Raw genomic sequence first — 23,043 nt, 5'->3', positions numbered from 1 at the left:
ACTGCCCCCGTTTGAAAGATGAGGAAACTGAGACTTAGAGGTTGGGTCATGTGCTCACACGTGTCATATCCACACTGACTCCAGAGTGCACACTTTTAAAGCACTGTAGACATGAAAAAATGTAAAATACTTAATAAGTATTCAAAATTCCTTTCCAGAAAGCTTGTATCAATTTGCATCTCCAAGAGCCATTCATGAGACTATTTCATTATAACTTTGCACTAAGATTTTTAAAATAATAAAACGATCTTGGCTAATTTGGCTGGTGAAAACTGGCATTACACATGAGATTGAACATTTAAAAAAATCATTTCTTTCAAACAACAAAAATGTTCAAAATCTATTGTACTCACTGAGCTTTCAGGATGGTGGAGAAAAATGACCCTGGACTGTAATTACAAATGAGTATAAAATATGTGTAACTGAACAACAATGCGAGACACCAACCAGTAAGTTCTTTCCCTGTCCACACTGTAACCATCCCCCGCTGGGCCACCGTGTGCTCACAGAGAAACTCATCAGAATCAGACCAATGAAGATACCCGAGTCAAACAGCCCAGCACAGGTGAAAGAAAAACAAACAAATGTGAATGTGCATTGGAGCTAAGAGACCCAGGCCCTTCCCCACCAACACAACCCCTACACTCTCTACCTTTATTCCCCCGTCTAGAAAAACCCTTCAAACTGAAGAGGAAGAAGGAGCAGAGAGACCATTTGCTTTTTCCCTGCCCATCCCTTTTAATAGGGTGGAGGCACCCCAGTGGAAAATTCAAGACTCCAATAATAGAGTGGACTTGTGCTGTGTTTCTTTCCTTTAAGAGGAATGTCTCCAAACTGAGTCCCGTGTCACAGGGCAATAGAGACCGTGGCATAGCAGGATGAGCAAGAAGAGAGTGTATGGCAGACACTGAGACACAGGCTTGCCAGGAGACTATTAAAAACATTCCATAAACTACTAATGGGCCCATGGAAGTCTATAAAAGGGGTGTCACTCAGTCCAGAAGGCATGGAATGTTTTCTAGAGGAGGCTGAGACATGAACACTGAGTGTGAGTCAGCTGCAAGAGCCATGCAGGACCTGGGTGGGCCAGTTTTGGAATACCCAGTAAGTCATGAAAAGGGTGTGGATTTTATCCTACAGGCAAGTGGGGATCAGTTTATGCATGTATATTTCACCAGTCTATCCTCTGAGGTGTCTGTTTTTATTACAGATGTGAATGAGAAATTGTTGTGTGAAATGTAACCAGGGATGGGAGAAGACATTAGAACCACTGCAGAAAACCAACAATCCAAAAAAACACACAGCAGCTCTCAATCTGAAACCTTTGCTGGGGAGGCTGGTGGGATCTCTACCATTCTCTTCCCTCCTCCCCTCCACTACGTCTACAGAAGACCCTTCTCTGTTAATAACATCCCCCAGCTGAATCGTTCTCATGGAGCTTATGCTAAATTAGGCATATCAGGAATATTAAGAATACTGTAACATAGGCACATGAAAGCTATCATGACCGAGAATGGAAATCTTGACTATGCCTTAAGAAGAAAGAATAATATAAACACACCAGTGGCTTGTCTTCTAGAGGAAGATCTTTTCACAAATTGTCAGTTTCTGAAACACCTTTAAAAATAAAAACAAAGTAGAAATCAGTAGTACCCAGTAGGTAGCCCCTACCTTTTTGTTGAAAGAAAGGAAAAATTATTGGAGCTCTGGCCGAATGGCCAAGTTGGTTAGAGCATTGTCCCATGCACTGGAAGGTTGTGGGTTTGATCCCTGGGCTGCAGGTTCAATCCCCAGTCTGGGCACGCACAAGAGACAACTGATTGATGTTTCTCTCTCACATCGATGTTTCTCTCTCTCTCTCTTTCTCTCTCATCATTAAAAATATCCTTGGATGAGGATTATAAAAATTATCGGAGTAATAATATTAGGAAATTGGGAAGTTGGAGGCTGATGAAAAAGTCTGATGTGTGTTGTACTACCTGGTTTTCAAAATCTACGTCAGACCAAGAGGAAAAGAGCCCTACTTGGCTGTACATGTGACAATGTACAACTGCCTCATCAGGACAATTTGAGACAATGAAGAGAGAAATATCCCCACGGTCAGCCACATGCACTAATTACGCAATATAAACACAATGAAGGGGTGGTAGGAGCCATCACAAGGCACTGCAGGAGGTGACTATGTGTCCTGGGGAACCGCTGAGGCACCAGTAGAATCTGGTCTAAGAACTAAGTTGATTTGGAGGCAACTCCTGAATTCTCCTCGGTAGGCGGTGACCATCTGACAAATTCTGATTTATATTCTTGCTGGACCCCACACTGTCAGAAAGTGTATCCTGAAAATGGCAGTATCCCCAGAGAGCCCACCACACCACAGAGTGAATTTCCCATAATCCTCCTTGTCCCACACTTTCCACTCCCATTCCTCCCCAAAGGTGACATTTGGAACAATTTCACAGGATACACTGTCACAGCTTAATTTGTACCAGAACCGCAGTTACTAAAATAGGGGAGCCGAGTTTGCAACCCACCAATCTAGCAGCCTGGGCAAGGATTAACGTCCCACCCTAAAAGCCCATCTGTGCCATAAGGCTTTTGCCTCTGACCCTCCTGTCAATAATCAAAAGAGGAGGCTTAACCTCAAATATGTCTGAATGGTGAGTGTGCATCCATTAAATGCTTAAAAATAGTGCCATTCTGGAGTCCGTCTCTACTGTTGCTACTCAGTAAGTAAATCCTTATTTGTCACTGTTTCAATTACAGTGAAGAGTCTTTAAATATAAAACTCATTAAGGGTGACAAGGGAAGAGGAGGGACCCAAGATACATTTGTGTTTAGCCTGTTCCAGATTACTAGTATAAAATAAGCATGTGGTGGGGGAGGGCAGATGGAATTCCAATTGTTTGTCTATGTGCTTGCTTGCTAACAAACCAAGGGGATTAGCACTTTAAACAAACAAATTAAGGAACACATTTACATGGGCGCCTAGAAATAGAGAACTAGCTCCAGCTGAAATACATACATTTCTTGTTTTTAAGCAAACAGAAGATTCCATTTGTTTTCTAAATATGTGCAGCATGCAGATATGCTAAGAATTTAAATAGATAAAAAATTAATATTTTGACTCAGCAGCTGCAATATCCTCTAATATGCCACCCTGCAGCTGTGAGGAAATTACATGTGGTCATCACTGTGTGATTCTTTCTTCAAATCACAGAGGCTCTGCTTCGAGGATCAGTGAGGATTAGCCACAATCATGATGGATGGGAGCACACAGCGGTGAAATGACTTATTTCACATCTTTGGAGCAAAGTCAAAAAAGCTTGAAGGTATTAAAGTAAATGTGTACTGTCAAAAAGCAATGGCTTTGGATGTTGGTTTTATGGGGCAGTGACTCCTTAGCTAATAAATAATGACCTATAAAGACAAATTTAGACACACAGCCAGATTTTAAATAATGACCTGTTAGTCGATTAGGTTCTTAATGCAACCACATTAAGTGTGTTTGGAAGCAGTTAAAGTAATCAGCACATGTGGCTATTCCTCATCAGGAGAAAAAGAAATGATTTCATACCAAAACTCAGGCCTCTTAAAGTGTGTGTAGAATTCGAATTCTGACGCCACTTTTAAAACGGATAGGGTGCTGCTCAGGAGATGAGTGCAGATGGAATCCAGAAAATAGCATATGGATGGCAGCAGAGAAAGCAGCATTCTCTCTTCCCCTTTTGACCATGACGTTGGTCCTGGCCCATCCGTGAGCTCTTACAAACCTTGTGTTCTATTTGCTAGAGGCTGTGAATTAGTACAAAAACCATAAAACAAAAAAAACTTCCCCCTTTTTCACAGTGTCTGTGGCTACTGTTTTATGCTAAAAAATACACCCCCCCTTAATAAAAAAAAAAAAAACCCACTACAATACACTGACCTTTAGGTTGTATTTCTACCCAGTGTGGACAAACTCGCAGATGTGTTGAGAAGGCTGCAGTAGGACCCAGAAAGTCGAAAGAAGGAGGGAGCAGGAAGCATTGTCAGTTACACGAGCAAAGCTCCTCATTTTTGGTGCCAGTTCTTGCTGCCAATGAGCCACAAGTGCCACTCCTGTCCATGGATCTAGATGCCTTGTACCAGCCTCTCATCAGTTTATGTTTTACTCTTGGTTTACGTCCAAAATAGAAAAAATGTCCACTTCAAGTAACATTTATGGAAGATAAGTTGCATGTGGGGCACTGTGGAAGTTACTATGGGAGACAGAGCATTAAGTAAAGCCCACAGCATTCCTTTGAGACACTTATGACAAGGTCTACTGTCAGAAGAAAGCCACACCTAAAATGTAATAGGCATCAAAGGAGGACCAGAGAACATTATCTAAAAGGAGTGAGAGGAACTTGAACTTGTATGCTTATTTGATGTTTGCAAATGGTGCTGGCAGAGGATATCCTAGCTAGGAGGCAAGAACAACGTGCACAGGCACATGGGGTGGAGGGCAGTGGGGAGTGGGAACGAGCATCCAGCAAGGCCAGAGCTTCAGACAGTCACTCAGGAACCAAGGGAGACCAGGAGACCTTAAAAATGGGGGTGAGAAATTTACACTTAATATGGTAGGTAGACAGTGGGAAACCATCAACCAGTTCTAACCATCCAAGTGTGTTTTATAAGCCACAGTTGATCTTCCAGAAGTTACCCTCTCTTAGGAAGAAGTAGGGAGAGCTTTAGTGGGGCAGAGCCTTTGGGAAAATATTGAGGCTATCTGGGAAACATGAGCTTAGGTTTCTCTCTATTAGCAGATAAATGGGGAATACATTTAAGAGTCATTGCAAAAGTAGAGTTTGCAAGCTGTGCTGTGACTAGAATGTGGCATAGGGGTGGGGAGGAATTAGGTGTAACTCAACTGTTTGAATTGTATTGATTGAAAGATCAGCAGCAAGTGGACAAGAAAGACAGGAGGAAAGGACCTGCTGGATGGGTGGGTTGGGGAGAAAGATGATGGGGTAGGTTTTCTTTGAAGTTTCTTGAGTGAGATATTCCTGTGGGTCAGTTGTCCAGAAGGCAGGTAAAAATGAGGGCCTGGACACGATCATCACGTGTGCACCTGAGATGGAGTCTAAGGAAAAACAGAAATGAGGATTGCATTAAAGCTGTGAGTAAGGTCCTAGAAGAAAGAGGATGGGGAAGGAAGAAGCGAGAGAAATATAAAGAGAGAAGGAGGGAGAGGAAATGAATAACCAGAAGAGGAAATAACTGACTGGAAAGACCAGCTCATGAAGGTGATGGGGCAGACAGGCTCTGGTCACCAATGGAGGGGCGAGGGAGCTCCTTTCTCAGAGGAAGAAATGAGGAAGAAGAGGCATCTAGAAGAAACTATAGGACATTTGAGCAGAAAAGGTGAGGGAGTGTGTGGTTTTTAAAATCAGATTATGTTAATCTTCTCAACTAAAAAGAGAGTAAAGATGTAAACTGATCTGAGTAAGATGTGAGTTGAGAAAAACTGTGGAGAATCTGCCATAGTGGGCAAGGTGACAAAAACCTCAAAAAGAGTTGTAAATAGTGTGATTGCCAAGAAGCAAAGAGGGTCTTACTGGAGCTAGATGAGGTGATAAAGGCTGAGGATGCAGTGGCCCCACTGTGTCCTCGAAGTGGCACTGCTTCAAAGTCCAACTCTATTGCCAGCTAGCCGTGAAACATTGGAAAAATTGACTAATGCCTCCTATCTCAGGCTCTTGGGCTGTAAAATGGAGATGCAACGAATCATAGGACCAGCCTCCCAGGGTTTCAGTCAAGATTAAACGAGGTAATGCATGTGAGAAGCTGGCATATAGTAAGTGCTCAATAAACATCTGCAGTAGGTCCGATCAGAACTGACATTGACAGTGATGGTCATGCTTGCATCTAAGTCACTATTGTGACTAGTGCATGTACACCACAGAGGTTTATGTGTGTTAGAAATGTAGGTAACTGTTGCCTTAGCAGTTTTGCTCTCTTTAGTACTGCAAGGATAACTTACGAATTCAGCTGTTCATACACCATGGGTCACACACATAAGTTCTTTGGCTACTCCATTTCCCATATTGTTCTTAAGATCCCCCTACTGATTCTGTACCTACCAATATTTACTTCTTAGCCCCTGCATCTCTTCCCCATTCTCCCCCTTCCTGCTCCCAACCGGTAACCATCCAAATGATCTCCAAATCTACGACTCTGTTCTGCTTGTTTGCTTAGTTTTTTTTTAAATTCAGTTGTTGGTAGTTGTGAATTTATTGCCATTTCAATGTCCATAGTTTTGATCTCCTTTTTCTTACATAAGTCTCTTTCACATTTCATATAATAATGCTTTGGTGATGATGAGCTCCTTTAGCTTTACCTTATCTGGAAAGCACTTCATCTGCCCTTCAATTCTAAATGATAGCTTTGCTAGATAGAGTAATCCAGGTTGCAGGTAGTTGTTTTTCATCAATGAATACTTACAGCCTGCAAAGTTTCTTTTGAGAAACCAGCTGACAGTCTTATGGGAACTCCTCTGTAGGTACCTATCTGCTTTTCTCTTGATGTTTTTAAGATTCTCTCTTTATATTTAACCTTTGGCATTTTAATTATGTGTTTTGGTATGTCCTCTTTGCATCCATCTTTTTTGGGACTCTCTGTGCTTCCTGGACTTACGTTTATTTTCTTCACCATAATATGGAAGTTATCTTTCATTATTTTTTCAAATAAGTTTTCAATTTATAGCTGTTTCTCTTCTCTTTCCAGTACCCCTATGATTCAAAGGTTAGTACATTTGAAGTTGTCCCAGAAGCTCCTTACCCTATCCTTGTTGTTGTTGTTGTTGTTTTGGATTCTTCTTCTTGTTCTGGTTGCTTTTTTTTTCTTCCTTGTGTTCCAAATCATTGATTTGGTTCTCAGCTTCAACCACTCCATTGCTGATTCCCTGTGAGGTTTTCTTTATTTCACTTAGTGTAACCTTTATTTCTGCCTGGGTCTTTTTTATGCTGTTGAAGTATCCAATGAATTCCTGGAGCATACTTATAAGAAGTGTTTTGAACTCTGCATCTGATAGATTGCTTATCTCCACTTTGTTTAGTTCTTTTTCTGGAGTTTGTTCTGTTTTTTCATTTGGGCCATATTTCTTTATCTCCTCATTTTGGCAGCCTCCCTGTGTTTGTTTCTATGCATTAGGTAGAGTGGCTTTGACCTCCTGTCTTAGCAGTGTGTCCTATAGTAGAAAACTGTACCGTAAGTTGGATGGGGCAGAGCCTTAGGTAATCACCTGTGTAAGGCAACCTGTGTGAACCAGGTTGATGGAGTCTCAGATATGGTGTTGCTGCTCTGCAGCTCTGTGTGGGGGAGGGCTCAGAAAAGGGAAAATGGTCACTGCCTGGCCTCTGGAGTTTTGTCTGGAAATTAGCTGTCCCCCAGCACTCACCCTGATGCCAGACACTTCAGTCTCTCCCTGTATGCCACTGGTGCCCATCAAGCTGCTGCCCCAGTGCTAGAGCCCAGAGGGAGAGAGTCTGCATAAGTCCTAAGTCCACTGTGGGCCCTTTAAGAGGAGATGCCTGAGAATCCCACTGTTTCTCTACCACCCCAACCCTAACTTGTTTTTACAGCCACAAGTTCTGGGGACTTACCTTCCTGGCACTGCAACCCTGGTCCAGGTGGTCTGATGTGGGGCTGCAATCCCTTGCTCCTGAGATATTCCTCCCAATTTTTATCCACCACAAGTGGGTGTGGGACTGCCTGTTTTGCATCTCCACATTTCCACATCTTCATGTCTGCACCCCTCCTACCCGTCTGAATTAATGTGACTTCTGTAACACCTTGGTCATCAATTTTTTGATGATTCTGGGTGATAGTTGTTTTGTAGTTTAATTGCAATTCTTGCTGTGGTTGTACGAGGAGGGGAGCCATGTTTACCACACCTCCATCTAGACCAGAATTTGCATTTTCAGCTGTGGTCTTTAAGCACAGACCCTCAAAAGGTTTTTTTGATAGTCAAGCCCTGCCCTGTAGTTCTTATGAAGCTAAGAGCAATTCTGATTTCCCTGGGAGCCCTGCCAAGTTGAAAGTTTATAAGTAAGATCTTTCTGTCATTACCAAAACTAGGTAAGATAGTGTTTAGTAAAAGTCACATGAAGAAGAAAACATAAGTTCTTCTTCTTTTTAAATGAAGGCCCAATTTAAGTATCTCATGTTCTTTTACTCTGAAAGAAAAGTTCAAAACAAAGAAAGACATACTTTGAAATATTCGATCATCCTTCAGCAGACAGCATGGTCTCTTAAATAAAATCGGGAGAACAAGAAAGAGACAATCATTGCAAGTTCTGGAGATAGAGACTGGATATGCAATTCACAGTTCACGAAATAGCAAATAGAGTGACAAATGAGAAATGAGAAAAGAAAGCACACTGCAAAAAAAAAAAAACATAAGGAAAATAAACAAGAAAGTATTAAAAAAAAAGAAGATACAAGAAAGTTGAAAAATATAGATATAGAGATAGAAGAATAGGGCCAGAAGGAATAAAGTGGGAGGTGAAAAAAAATAAAGATAAGTACCAAAAAAATGAGTCTCGCTAAGAAGAAAGATCCTTGCTGTAATTACCATACAATGCATTAGAAGGCAATTATACTAGACATTAGGACCCCAGATTTGAGTCATTCATTCACCCAACATGTCTTCATCAGCATCTATGCGTTTGTTGGGCACTACATGAGCTTTTATTCCCACTTCTGTAGGATGGTTTCTTGGAATGGTCAAGTGAAAAGATAGGTGAGAAACTGCTTTGAAAATTATAAAATTCCACAACTACCCTATCATTTGTTTTAAAAATAACATGAAATACAGACCTAGTCTAACTGAAGCCTTGAAGGGCATACTTAACATATCACGGACCAAGCAATGTATCTGTCTCCTGGTAGTCATCACTCAGGTCCGCAAGAGGAAAATGCAAATCAAATTGAGTTACACAAATACAATGAAATGCTATTTAGCCATTAAAAAATGGCAGTCATATGGATTTTTAAAGTATATTTTATTGACTATGCTATTACAGTTGTCCCAATTTTTTCTCCCTTTTATCTCCTTCTGCCCTGCACCCTCCCTCCCATGAGCATCTCACCCCCCTTAGCTCATGTCCATGGGTCATACATATAAGTTCTTTGGCTTCTTCATTTACTATACTATTCTTAACCGCCCCCCCTGTCTAATTTTGTGCTTGCCAATTATGCTTCTTATTCCCTGTACCTTTTCCCCCATTCTCTTCCCTCCACCTCCCTGCTGATAACCCTCCATGTGATCTCTAGTTCTGTCATTCTGTTCCTGTTCTAGTTGTTTGCTTAGTTTGTTTTTGTTTTTTAGGTTCAGTTATTGATAGTTGTGAGTTTGTTGTCATTTTACTGTATGTATTTTTGGTCCTCTTCTTTTTCTTAGATATGTCCCTTTAACATTTCATATAATAAGGGCTTGGTGATGATGAACTCCTTTAACTTTACTTTCTCTGGGAAGCACTTTATCTGCCTTTACATTCTAAATGATAGCTTTGCTGGATAGAATAATTTGGATGTAGGTCCTTGCCTTTCGTGACTTGGAATACTTCTTTCCAGCTCTTTCTTGCCTGTAGGTTTCCTTTGAGAAATCAGCTGATAGTCTTCTGGGAACTCCTTTGTAGATAACTGTCTCCTTTTCTCTTGCTGCTTTTAAGATTCTCTCCTTATCTTTAATCTTGGGTAATTTATTTATAATCTGTTTTGGTGTGGTTCTCTTTGGGTCCAACTTCTTTGGGACTCTCTGAGCTTCCTGGACTTCAAGTGTTTTGAACTCTGCATCTGATAGGTTGGCTCTCTCCTAGTCACTTAGGTTTTTTTTCCTGGAGTTTTTATCTGTTCTTTCATTTGGGCCATATGTCTTTGTCTCTGTGCACCTGTTATATTGTAAGGGGTGGAGCCTTAGGTATTGACCAGGATGGAGCAAACCACTTCACTGCATTGTGGTGCTGTATGTGGGGATGGGGTCAGAGAGGGAACAATGCTGCTTGCTCAGCTCTGATTCTTAGGTGGGTGGGTTTGTATACATTCTAGGACCCCTGTGGGTCTCTCCAATGTACTTTTCTGTGAGGCTGGGAGTTCCTCCCACTGTCACAACCCCCACAGGTTTTTATAGCTAGAGGCTTTGAGGCTTTAGTTTCCCAAGCTGCAACCGTAGGTTGCCTGGTCTGTCTCTCTTCCCAGGTGACCCTCCCGGCTTATCTGCATGTAAATGTGGGACTGCCCAGTTTGCCAGCTGCTGCCTCACCCACCCAGTCTGCTATCTTGCTGCTTGTCCTCTCTGCTCCAGCTGCCTGTCCCAGCCCCTAATGTCAGTTTGGATGAATGTTTCTTCTTTATCTCCTTGGTTGTTGGACTTCCACACAGTTCAATTTGCTGGAAGCTCTGGTTGTTTTTTGTTTTTAAATATGTTGCTGTCATTCTTTTTGTTGTGAGAGGAAGCAAAGCATATCTACCTATTCCTCCATCTTGGCTGGAAGTTCACTTGAATATTTTCCAACATATTCAAATACATTATTTAAAGTGATATTTAAGAGAAACAAAGAAATATGTAGCTGTTAATTACAACTATGAAAAGTACATACACGTATATGTTGAAAAAAATTTAAATGTAGATATAAATTACTAAAATATTATATGAATTAATGTTCCTTAAAGCTTATCAATTCAATAAGGATAATGTACAATGAGACCACATGTACACATGGCACTCTAAATCAGTTTCCTCAGCATTTAAAACAGACTAATGAGTTCTCGGAACTTTTCCCAACAGTGCCTCTCAAAGCCATCTTGTCGTACCAGTCCCTGCCAACCCACTGTTTAATCTGCCAATCAAAAAATTGATTTTGAGTCTCTACAGTTTGTTGTCAACTGCATTTGGTGTCATAGAGTACAACAAAATGGTAAAATATTTGGATTCTGGAATCACGATGTCTAGGTTCAAATCTTGGTTGTATCTTCCAACTTTTGTTATTTTAAGCCAAGTACTTAACCTTTCTATATTCCAGTTTCTTCATATATAAAATGGAGATAAAATTAGTGCCTACTTGGATGATCATTGTTAACACTAAAGGGCAGAATGCATTCAAAGTGATTAGCACAGTCCTTGTTACATAATGAGTGCTCAGAACAGTCACCTATTATTAGACACCAGGAACAATCCCTGTCAGAGAACATGAGCGTGTCAATGCCAAGTGCTAGGTAGGTAAGTGGTAGAAATGATCAGCACACCAAGAATTACATAGTGAGAGAAGCGAAGAGGAAGCTGGTCCTCCTGGGAAGGAATCTGAGCCAGGCCACGAGAGTAGGATAGGTAGGATTTTTAATCAAAATGAGGTAGTAACGGCTACATATTTGTAGTATGTGCCTTTTTCCTTCCTTCCAGTTCCGGCTGCAGAAGCAGCTACAGCAAGATGTAGGGCAGTGCCAGCCCACCGCCCCAGCACGCAGAAGCTGCTATAAAACAGAATTGGCTCTCACCTCCCTGGCTTCAAGTCACTGTGTCTGGAAGCTGAGAGCTGGTACACTGGCTCGTACAGGGCTGTCTCCCAGGTCCTTAATTATGTTCAATGTGAACTGGGTTTTTGCATTACTCAGTGTGGTAGACTTATTCCAAAATAAGGATTTGTTGCTCTTTTAATCAGCATTTTGACTTTTCAACCACTTTTTTAGGGACTTCTTTCAGAAATGATGATACTAAATGGGGAAAATCATGGAAGGGTCTCAAAGGGGTTTTTTTAATGATTTGGAAGAAAAATGTGAACAGGTTTTCTAACCAGTCAACAAATGATTTCACACAGGTTCAGAGAGCAAACACTTCTCAGACCCAACACTGGAGGACAATTACCGCTTGCTCTTCAGGGCTCTTCAGCAGGCAAAAGAGCGGCAAACCTGAGTCTCCTCAGTAACACTTCTGCTCGCCCACAGAGAGAGGGAGGAACTAAGGAGGGAAGGAAATAAGTCCCCAATCTGAGGACTGGTTCAGTTCTTCATTTTACTTTTAGGGAATGCTAAAAAATGTTTGACGTATTAACAACCACTTAGTCCAGGGCTTCCCAAAGACTTTTCTGCAAACCACTGGGTAGCTTAGTGAGAGGGTATAACAAATGAAGTGAGCGGTAAGCAATTAAAAGTTTGGGAAATAATGTTTATCCTCCTTGTTAGGGATTCATAATGCATATCAGTTTATTTAAGGTTCTGAGAAATCCTGCAATAAAGAAAGTTGCTTAGATTATTTAACTCAGAGGTCCCCAAATTTATTTAGTCCAGAGTCTTTTTTGCACGTAACATGGATTAACTATTGCTTAGAACTTGCGTACCGTGGATCACAACGTGAAAATGCTATAACAGCAGTTTTCTTTATCAACGTGTCTTCTTTTGCTTACATTCTGGCACAGACTTATGAAGAAACATGAATTTAAAAAAATACTGCATAAGCAAACAAATTTTTAATCCCCCAGAATTCTACCACCCTAACAAATCAGCTGCTTAGAATTTGCCAGTCTTCTCCTCTACAGTAATACTCTCAGTATTATCTTGTTTTCTATATAATAATTCCAAATATAGCCATTCCATTAGGCTGTTCCGCAAAGTCCAAGGCAGGTTGGTTTTCTATTTGTTTTTTTTGGGGGGGCGGGGGTTGCATCTGCGTATGGGTATTCCTCACTCTTATTTTCTTTTTAATTTCCACTGTCTTCTATAAACAAGAGAAAAGCTTTAGCTGAGAAAACAAAAGGAGAAAGTACCCCAGGCTTTGGAATTTTTGGATAATGTTGCTGAGATATGGGCAAAATACAAAGAGAAAAATCTATGAAGAAAAAACCTGGCTTTCCATAGCGCTTAACCATGTCTGCTGTAATCTTACTCACTTCTGCCTCTCACCGCAGTTCATTTATCTCCGTTGAAAACCTTCAGCCCTAGTCTGAATCTCACAAACTGTACATTTACTTTGATAGACTTGAAGGGAAAAACTCCCACACATATGATATCTCCATATGTGATAACACACTGAGGTTATTGGACCTGTTCCCAGGATGTGTTTATTTTTGTCTGTCTGAGAGATTAGATGTAATTTTCTTTCTTAAACAGCCAAGAGCAGTTAAGAGGTCTGTGATGATCTTAGGTACAGCTCAGATAGAGAATAAATCCTGGGAGTAAATCCCACCACCCTGCAAAGCTCACACAAGTCAGAGGGAGCAGAGCGGTCCTGCCCCAGGGCTGCCCCTGTGCCGGGGCTTCCCAGGGATGATGGAAACACACTCCACTGCGGGCACAGCCTAGGGCGGATGATCTCCCGCTTTGTCTATCATCACAGAACTCTTCCTGACACCTTCCTGAGTTTAGCTAAAAGTCACTGAAATGTTCCAGGAGATTAACTATGCCCTGGTTCAAGCAACACTTCAGTTAAAAAAAAGAAACATTGCAGGTCCTTGGGTTCAGGGTGAAATAGAGATAGCAGATGAGCACCTGGTGGTTACAGTTCAAAAAGCCTGTGCTCACATAGGTCTTCAGTCTCCTCCTAAGCAGCTACCCTTGGACGTCCAGTGGTCACCCCACATACAATCTGTCCAAATGTAAACACATTCTCTTCTTACTTTGGCCCTTGGTAAATGGTACTCCCATTCCTCAAATTTACCTGGCCAGAACCCTGGAAATCATTCCCAAACTCTCTCCCCCTCGGCTCAAGGGTTAAGAGATCAGCAACTTCTGTTGCTTCTACAATAATCTCCCCTTATCCTTCCACGGTTTCGGTGATCCTTGGTCAATGACTGTTCAAAAATATTAAATGGGAAATTTCATAAATAGGCAACTTATAAGTCTTCAATTGCATGCCGTTCTGAGTGGCATGATGAAACCTAGCACCATTCCACACCACCCCTCTAGAATATGAATCATCCTTTTGTCCAGCATACCCATTCTCTGTATGTTACCTGCCCCACAGTCACTTAGGCCAGTGGTCCCCAACCTTTTTGGCACCAGGGACCAGTTTCATGGAAGACAATTTTTCCACTGACGGGGGTGGGGAGGGGGTGCAGGTGGACAGGAGGCAGAAATCAGGAGGTCCCCAGCCTGGGGTTTGGGGATCCCTGACTTAATCCCTCTGGGTCATCAGGTTAACTGGTTGAGGTATCGCAGTGCCTTGTGTTCAAGTAACCCTAATTTTAACTAATAATGGCCCCAAAGTGCAAGAGTAGTGATGCTGGCAATTTGGATATGCCAAAGAGAAGCCTTAAAGTACTTCCTTTAAATGACAAGTATGTATTTATAGGAAAAAACATAATGTGTTTGGTAGTAGCCACTGGGGATCTTAGAATACATCCCCTGCAGATAAAGGAGAATTATTGTATTAGGTTGGACCATATGAAATTGCCACTGTCTGACTATTTGTGCCCACAAAATAGCAACCTCACATGGGCCAACTTAATAGAATTAATACTTAGCGAAGCCACGCCCCTTTCTCTTCATTCTCTCAGCAGTTTTCTCATGAAAGGCCTTCACCTTCCATCTGGATTCCTACAACTACCTTCTCAAAGGCTTTTCTGTCCCCCACATTGTCTTCCTGCAAGCAATCTTCCACAGACCTTTCTCTTAACAGAAATGTGACCACAACACCCTCCTCCTTAAAAACCTTCAAGAGATTCCCACAGCCGTGATGACAAAGTATGTTCTCCTTGAACAGAAAATACAAAGGCCCCATGATCTGGCCCTGCTTCCTTCTGCTTCAAGTCCCATCACTCCCATACTGAGTCCTGGCATTCTACCGAACTCTTTGTTGGTGCCTGAATAGGTAATACTCTTTGGCCCATTTTTCTGGAATGCTCTCCCTTCCAAATCTTCAAACTCCTCTCAATATTTCAAAAATTATCTCCGTTATGAAGTGTTCCAGAAAGCCTTCCATACCCAGTGTACATTCACACACACACACACAGACACACACATGCACCCGTCTGGTCTGGGTTGAAGTCTTGTCCCACAGGCTTAGCTCATATCCACGTTAATATCATATTCATCACATATCCCCTTCCGTCTTACACTCTATGTTTCTTGAATGCAAGCATTATATCTTATTCATCTTTGCATCCCTAGAGTCCAGCACTGTGCCTGGCATGAAGCATGTGCTTAATAAATGTTTGATGAAGCAGGAAATGAATAAATGCATTCCAGTGCTACAGAGAGAACGGGGGTGTTTGGAAATGACATATTTATTGGAAAAGTAAGCTTCAAGATCAATACACTTCTCTGAAAGATCAACAGTTGAAATTACTGGTCAAATTTCTCTATACCAGACACTCATACACCAGTCTCTATTCAACAAAGGATTTCCACATCCCAGACAGCGGTTTTCTTATTTAAAACCTTCACTTAATACACTTAATGCCCAGGACAGCCAAGGTTTGTCCTTCCCAGCTTTTTTAGTGGAACCTGCTCTTCTGGGGCTAGGGATTTCCAGAGTCATTCAGCCTAGTCCCATTATTCTTTATTCCCATGGCCCCCTATTAGCCTTAAAATATTAATGCACACCTAATCACCTAATTTACTCTTGAAGAGGGCTCTGGACATTGGAGAGAACAAAGGTCATTAAAAATTAAATTTTTCCAATCTCCTTATATGATGAACTATAGAAATGATCCCTGAAAGTATAGTCTTCCAATCTCCTTATATAAACATTTATTTTTAAAATTTCCCCCAGCATAAAATTTTTAAGGTCCACATGCTGAATAGGTTGGAAATAGAAAACCCGTAATGAAGATCCTACCTTCTAACTCCTCTCTCTGACTGGCACCTTTCCTTCCTCCAGTCTGTCTCCCACACAGCTTGCATATCTCCTGGGACCATAACATAGTCCTCTCCGAAACTCTCATGGTTGTATTGCCCATGCAAATTTTTTGGCCTGAAATTGTGGGTTTCCTATACCTTGGTTCCAGCTTAAATTTTCCAACCACTTCATCTCCTGTCCTATGCTTTAATGCAAACCACGGTCTCCAGCCAGGTCAGACTTCTCACTGGCCATGAATGCCCACATGCTCTTCCTCTGTGCCTGTCTCCCAGTGGAACCACCCAGAAAGTGTGCCTGACCTCCGTCCGGCTAACTTAATCCTAGCATTCAGGAATGCGTCAGGTGAAACTTTAGGTTCCACCTCCTCCACAATGTTTCCAGATCTTTTTCTTCTCTCTCCTTTGAACTCATACAACAATTGGGTTTTCCCTGGATTCTAGCACTTCTGGCTGCAGCCCTGCTCTTGATAGTTCAGTCTTTTTGGGATATAGACTTTGGACCTCACCTATAGCAAAGGTCATGTGCAAAAAGGAAGGAATCCCCAGGACCATGGTCCACCAGATAGGCTTGGAGCACTGTTACTGACTTGCTGAGACCCCACCACCAAACTTGACAACTGAAATAGCAACCCTGTCCCAGACTGCACGTGCCTGCTCACACTATGATCTAGATAATTGGCCACACCTCCTTCCAGCCCAGGGACAAGTAAACCCCTCCAGCATGGATCCAACCACATTCTGGCTTTCTTACCTTTCTCACTTGCCCAGTGGCACCCCAGAATGCCTCCCAGGCAAGCACTTCAGAGATGTAACAACAGTTTCACTCAAAGCAAATCTCAAAGCAAATCTCTTTGAGTTTCTCCCAAATTGGGAAGAATGGGTCAAGGAATACATAATGACCCTCTAGCCTATAAATCGCTCTTTCCAGACTATTAGCTCTTTGAGGACAGAGTCCTTGTCTTAATCAGCATTTTTTTTGGTATTCCGAGCATCTGAACATTAGTAGACACTCAAAGATATTTGCTGCATGAATGAATGGATGGCCACAAACACTGTACAGCTCCTTCATCATTATCCAAATCCCATGCTGCCAGCTTGCTTTCTCTCTCTCTCTCTCTCTTTCTTTTAGATCTGAGTTGTAAATGAGGAGGAACAAATCCCAACTCCTGAGGCAACAGATTTATTTTTGGGTTAATCTCCTTAAATTTTGGTGCCTGGGGCTGATGGCAAATGCTCTCCACAGCAAGAGGCAGGAAATAATGCCAACAAGAGGGAGACAGTCTTCAGAGAAACTGTTTTGAAAACACATTTACTGAGCTAAAGCGGGCCACATGCATAGAAGCTACTACTATCATGACTCCAGGTTCATTAACATGAGGTTCTAAGGTTTTTTTTAGAAATTGCAAGCGTTTTAACAGAAGATTCCCTTTGAATCCGCCCATATTTACTAAATGTCTGATAGGAAGCAGTGTGGCTAAGTTCCCATACACGAAACAAATGTCTCCTGAAGAAAAGGGATCTTAACCAGCTGAGCTCTTCAAAAGCCCAGAGTGAAGAACCGCCAGCCTCTGGCCAGCAGTTCTGAGACTATGAGGAAATACCACTCACCAGCACAGTACCCCATGAGGGTGAGGAACTGCTCTTCTTTACAGCTGGTCCTGCAGTTTCCACCCGTAACAGTGACATGAGGGTGACAGGAAATGCAGTCCGATTCTGACGGGCCATGGCACTGCAGGCAGGTGGGGTGGCATTCTAGGGGGAAAACAAGAACAGGATTGGAATAAGCAGCTCAGCTGGTAAATACATGATGTATTTAATGCACTCCACAAATTGCATTAAGACCAGAAATCAAATACTACTCATCTTTTGACGATTCCTGAGCAAGCTTGGCATACCCTTAAGGCCTGACCAAAAGAATGCACTTCTGGAAATGCCATCCATGAAGAGCAGATGGGATCTAGACCCGTAAAAATTAGACTAATTGGCCACACATTCCAGAGGGGCCTGCATGACCATCCCCATCTACCCAAATAAGGAAGTTCTGTTGGGAACCGCTCTGCCTGGTTTCAGAAGCTGTAAACCCCCATGGCTAAGGCTGAGTCAGAGACCTTGGGACCCTAAGACACTAAGGACACAAAGCTTATCTTCCTTGTAGAGGCGCTGCCTCTGCCCCCTTTTACTTCACTCTGCTTGGCCCCCAGTGCATGACCAATTAGCCAATGATGGGTAAGATTCCTCAAGGGAGGGATGGCCTAAGACAGGCATGGTCACAAAGGAGCCCTCAGGGAAGGACTTGGGGGCTATAGAAGAGGGGGTGATGGACCCTCGCCCCTTGGCTTTGACATAGCCTCAGTCCTCATTCTATCTGCAAGAAGTCTCCTAATCTCTTCTGCCTTACTTCCCTTGCCTGACTTAAGCCTGAAACAATGACAGAGGGCAGTGCAGTGCAGCCCTGGGCAGGAACAGGTGGTTCCCCAGGGCTATCAGGCCTAAGGAAGAATGCATAAAATCCTGTGAAACCTGCTTTGCTAAGAATACCCTCAGTTTTCTGATAAGGGTTCAAGCATAGAATGAGTTTGTTCCCCAAAGTTTTATGGCCTTTTAGCTAACTGACCCCGAGTCAGAATAAGCCCTTCTAGTTCTTTGTATGTTATCTGTTGTTTGATCCTTACTGCCTGACAGTGATTGATGGGCTTTACCTGTATTCCTGTACAAACTGAACCCAATAAAAGCCCATTGAGGAAAAGGCTCCTGGCCCTTCTCCTTTGAGAGATCGGCCACATTTTCTCCCCAAGCAGATCATGTCTTGGTAGATTTATTCTCATCCCTGGTGGCCGGAGCTCCCCCATAAAGTTCAAATCAAAATGACAAAGCAGAAAAGTGAGTGGTAAGACTCCTCCTCCCCAAAATAACATGATTCAAAGAGATCAAGGCAGAGAAAAGAGGAGACACTCTGCTCCTCAGAAATTCCTGAAAGGCAAAGGGGAAGCCATACACAGCAATGAATACTATACCTTCTCACTAGCGTCAGATGTCACAACTTAGATGGCTGTCTTAGTAGCAATACTTAATTAAAGTACAGAGAACAGAAAAAGTCCTCTTCCTGGAGGCTATCATGAGCTGTGTTTGAAGATCAATTCCTTAGAAAAAGTAATGTCAAAGCTATGTTTTCCCCAGAAAAACCACCACATTAACAAGAAGCACAACACTGGAAAAAAACAAGTGAATTGCAGTAGGTGTAGGCAGTAAAAAGGAGATGGCAAGGACCAAAAGCAGGCTGCAGCTGTGTTTGTGCTGCCAAGGCAGTAGCAGGAGCAAGCACAGGGAAGGAGCTTTAAGGATTTCTCTGCCAAGGACAAGGAGGTCCAAGCAAGTCTGATTCCAAGAGGCGGGGAGGTGAAGACTGGAGCTGGGTAGAAGTTGCTGGAATTGATGACAAAGAATCGCCTTCCAGCACAGAGCTGGTGAAAAGCCAAGGCACAGATTTCAAATAAAGTTAACTGCTTCTCAGTTCTGGCAAGAGGCCAAAAGAAGATACAGAGTTATTTTTTAAAAAAACACAAGCAAGCAAGAAAATGAAGTGCTGATTAGAAAGCTAGCATTAACTATCACCCCTTCTACATTCCTGAGGTTCTTAACTTTGAAAACACCCATCCAGAAGCTCCTAGTGTTCTCCAGATGGTTTCCACCTCCCCGAATATTTCCAGTGACCCGGTGGCCCTGGCGCTCGCGGTACTATCCACCTGCTGGCTTCATGCAAGCAGAGGCAAAGGAGAGTGAGAGACTCACACTGGACTCCCCCAAACAGCTTTTTTTTTTTTTCATAAAAACTAGTTAATGTTCTCAGCTGCTCATTTTTTACAGAAAGTATTTTCTTTTTTTAATATATTTATTGATTATGCTATTATAGTGGTCCCATTCCCCCCCCACTCCACTCCATCCTGCCTACCCCCTCCCTCCCACATTCCCCCCCTATAGTTCATGTCCATGGGTCATACTTATAAGTTCTTTGGCTTCTACATTTCCTAACTATTCTTACCCTCCCCCTGTCTATTTTCCACCTATCATTTATGCTACTTATTCTCTGTACCTTTCCCCCCCTCTCCCCCTCCCACTCCCCTGTTGAAACCCTCCATGTGATCTCCATTTCTGTGGTTCCGTTCCTGTTCTAGTTGCCAAACAGCTTTACACACACACACCAGCTGGGCTAGTGCGAGAGCACACAGTGACAGACAACAATTTTCAAGGACAATGCCAATGACAGACCAGGAACACTCCCGTCTGAGCGCAATTGAGAGTTTAAAGAAAAGCAATCCATCAGGGGCCTAGAGAGATCAAGAAGGTACTTGGAAAAATAATTCATCTACATCTGTGTTTACATTAAATTTCCTCTTTGGAGTTTGAGGATAGATGAATCTAACCAGTATTGGTTTATTTTAAAAATATTTTACAAATTTACCACGTTTTCTCACTCTAGAAATATATGCAATACAATTTCATAACACTGCGCTTTTTCCTGCTAGCTGTTGTCAACAAGTCTATTATTAGAAATACAACAGTAACCATGATAGAATGTGTTTAGTCTCCCCCTCCCCCACCCATAGATACAAGAAAACACAGTGCTACAATGTGGTGCTTAAATTGTAATATTTTGTCAATTCCAATAAAACCCTGCACTAATCTCAGCTAGTAATTTCTAGAATCTCTGTCACTGAAATATAAAAGTGCTCTTAAAAACATGGCACTGACTTGTCAAAGAAAAAAATAAGTACCTCTGTCTCCTTTTGCTTTCTTAGGCTGTAGCCAGGGAAAGGGGGGCTGAGGACTGCAGAGGTTTTGCCAAAGGCCTGACGCTACACAAATGCGTTAGAGCCTGCAGTACTTTGTCTCTGTGATGCCTACCATCAAATCCATCCCTCATGGCATGCATAGGGTAAAGCTGATTCTAATTTTTCACTTCTCTCATGCTTCTTTCATTCTTCTAATAAAGAAGAACTGAATTTACCCTACAAGTTCAAGACAAGGATTTACAGTCCAATCCTCAGTCCCTTGGTGTGACAAGGTTTCTAATTACAGAGTCTGGCTGCATTATGAAGACAGAACAGGGGTGTAGGGAATATGCCCCAGCATGTTGCACACTCACCTGCACACCTGCCTCCCTGGTTAAAGTACCCATCTGGGCAGCGGGAGAGGCACTGCCCATCCATCAGCACGTGGGAAGGCCAGCAGGCTGTGCAGTTCTTCGGGCTCCTCCCTGCACACCCGGAACAGGATTGGTGGCAAGCTGGGAAGGCAAAGCAGAAGGGACTATCAGGAAAGCCACTAGATGACAAGTGTGGGAGCTCTGTCTCTCCCGTTAGCATTCCTGGGGTGAAACACATTCTGCACGTTCATTTCATTTTCCCAAGGACACATCTCACACACTTCTTTCTAAAGGCCATGTCCTACAAAGCAAGCATCTGTGGAACCCAGATTAAATAAGGCATAAATGCCACAAAACAGAAATAACCATTTGTGGAGTCATACATTTCTTTCTTCCCAAGTTCCATTTTCAGAGAATGTCAAGTAAAGAACAGGAAGCCATAAAACATGCCTTCTTTCTCCCAGGACAGCTCCTCCACCTAGACAACGGGCTGTTTATCAGGCTGCTCAAACTCACAAGAAAGGTGGTGGGAGCTTTGCTCTTTGACTCCACAAAGGTTTACACGGTGCGTGCCTTCTGATGGAGACTGGGCATACACAGGTGAGAGGAACTGGCCAACATTTTGCACTGCTGAAACTCCCTGCATCAACAGACTCACAAGCAAGTAACTGGAATAAAATGAATGGGAGACAGAGTATAGCACAGAGAATAAGAGCATCACATAGCCACTCTATGTGACCTTGACCAAGTTATGTAATTTCTCAAGGCTCCTAGTTCCTCATGTATAAAATGAGAATATAAATTATGCACACTGCATGGGATGTTGTGGACACTAATTGGGTTGATGCATGTGAAGTTATCACACTAGTGCTAAATGCACAGTAAGGGTTTAATAAATCTTAGCTAATTATTACTGTTATATACTATGCTGTAAGTATGCATAGGTGTAAACAGAAATGTGGAAGCAAAGAGAAAGAAAACATCTCTGCTTGTCTACACTAGGTCTTTAAGGATAAAAGGAATATTTGCATCATTTCCCAAGTGTGCCAGAGCATTAATGGTGCTTTTAACTCTGTGTTTCTCCAGGATCATCAGGGGCCCTTGTGATCCTGGAGAGACTGCCTCCCTCAGGGCTAGCTTATTTCTAGACATGGTAAGTGACTGGCCTATGGGCCTGCCTTTTGTATGCCTACTCATTAGCCCAGTCCCTACACCCATCACCTCCTCTACTGGGTCTCAGTCAGGGCCACTAGCCACCTGCCTCATCATCCCAATGCCAGGTCCAAGGTAACTAGGGACAACCCCTACACTCTAGAGCTCAATGAAATAGTTCAGACTAGCCAATCCTAAGCCTGTTTACCTTGCCCTACTGGCTCTTTCCCACAGAAACCACAATAAAGGCTCTTGCTACGTTTCCCCCTCACCCCCTCTGCCTCTGACCAGCGCTGGTGCTTCCCTGTATGGCCCCTCCATGGGATGATGTGCCCCCTCCTCTTGGGAACTGGGACTGACAAACTATATTGTCTTTTTGTTGTTGTTTTCAAATTTATAGCTATATTTCATAAAAATATTTATGTTAACATGTAATAAATTTATTATTGTTCCTTTGAAATAAATAAAGTATTTAAACATTTTTCAGTTTTAATTTCTTTTTTAATTTATTTTTTATTGTTATTCAATTACAGTTGTATGCCTTTTCTCCCCTTCCCTCCCCCCACCCCAGCTGAACCCACCTCCCTCCCCCACCCCCACCATCCCCCCCGATTTTGTCCATGTGTCCTTTATAATAGTTCCTGCAATCCCCTCTTCCCACTGCCCCCACCCTACTCCCCCCTGGCCACTGCTAGACAGTTCCCCCCCTCAATGTCTCTGGTTGTATTTTGTTTGCTTTTTTCTTTTGGACAAACTATATTTTCCATAGCAGTGAGCTGCTAATCTGTTAGCCTTACCACACCTGAATAATAATAAAACGTACATCTTGAAACAGCCTGACATTCACCTCCAGTCATTTATTCATTCATTATTAACTGCCAGGAAGGCTAGGTGCTGGGATACAATAGTAAGACACGAACTGGTTCTTACTGATGAAG

General features: G+C 42.5%; 1 protein-coding gene across 3 annotated transcripts in view; it reads right to left on the bottom strand.

The window, feature by feature from the left end:
• FRAS1 (Fraser extracellular matrix complex subunit 1) overlaps nucleotides 1-23,043 on the bottom strand; it is a 423,027-nt gene that overhangs the window by 171,900 nt on the left and 228,084 nt on the right. For all 3 annotated transcript variants that reach the window (XM_024577139.4, XM_053922841.1, XM_045184911.3), the window contains exons 19-20: nucleotides 20,954-21,094; nucleotides 17,419-17,562 (exon numbers count right to left, since the gene is read on the bottom strand). In XM_024577139.4, coding sequence (XP_024432907.2) covers nucleotides 17,419-17,562; nucleotides 20,954-21,094 — 285 coding nt within the window. The remainder of the gene's footprint in view (nucleotides 1-17,418; nucleotides 17,563-20,953; nucleotides 21,095-23,043) is intronic.

This window comes from Desmodus rotundus, chromosome 4 (assembly GCF_022682495.2).
Source record: "Desmodus rotundus isolate HL8 chromosome 4, HLdesRot8A.1, whole genome shotgun sequence".
In the NCBI taxonomy this organism is placed as follows: domain Eukaryota; kingdom Metazoa; phylum Chordata; class Mammalia; order Chiroptera; family Phyllostomidae; genus Desmodus; species Desmodus rotundus.
The sequence above is the reverse complement of the archived record's forward strand: the minus strand, read 5'-3'. Positions and strand labels throughout refer to the sequence as shown.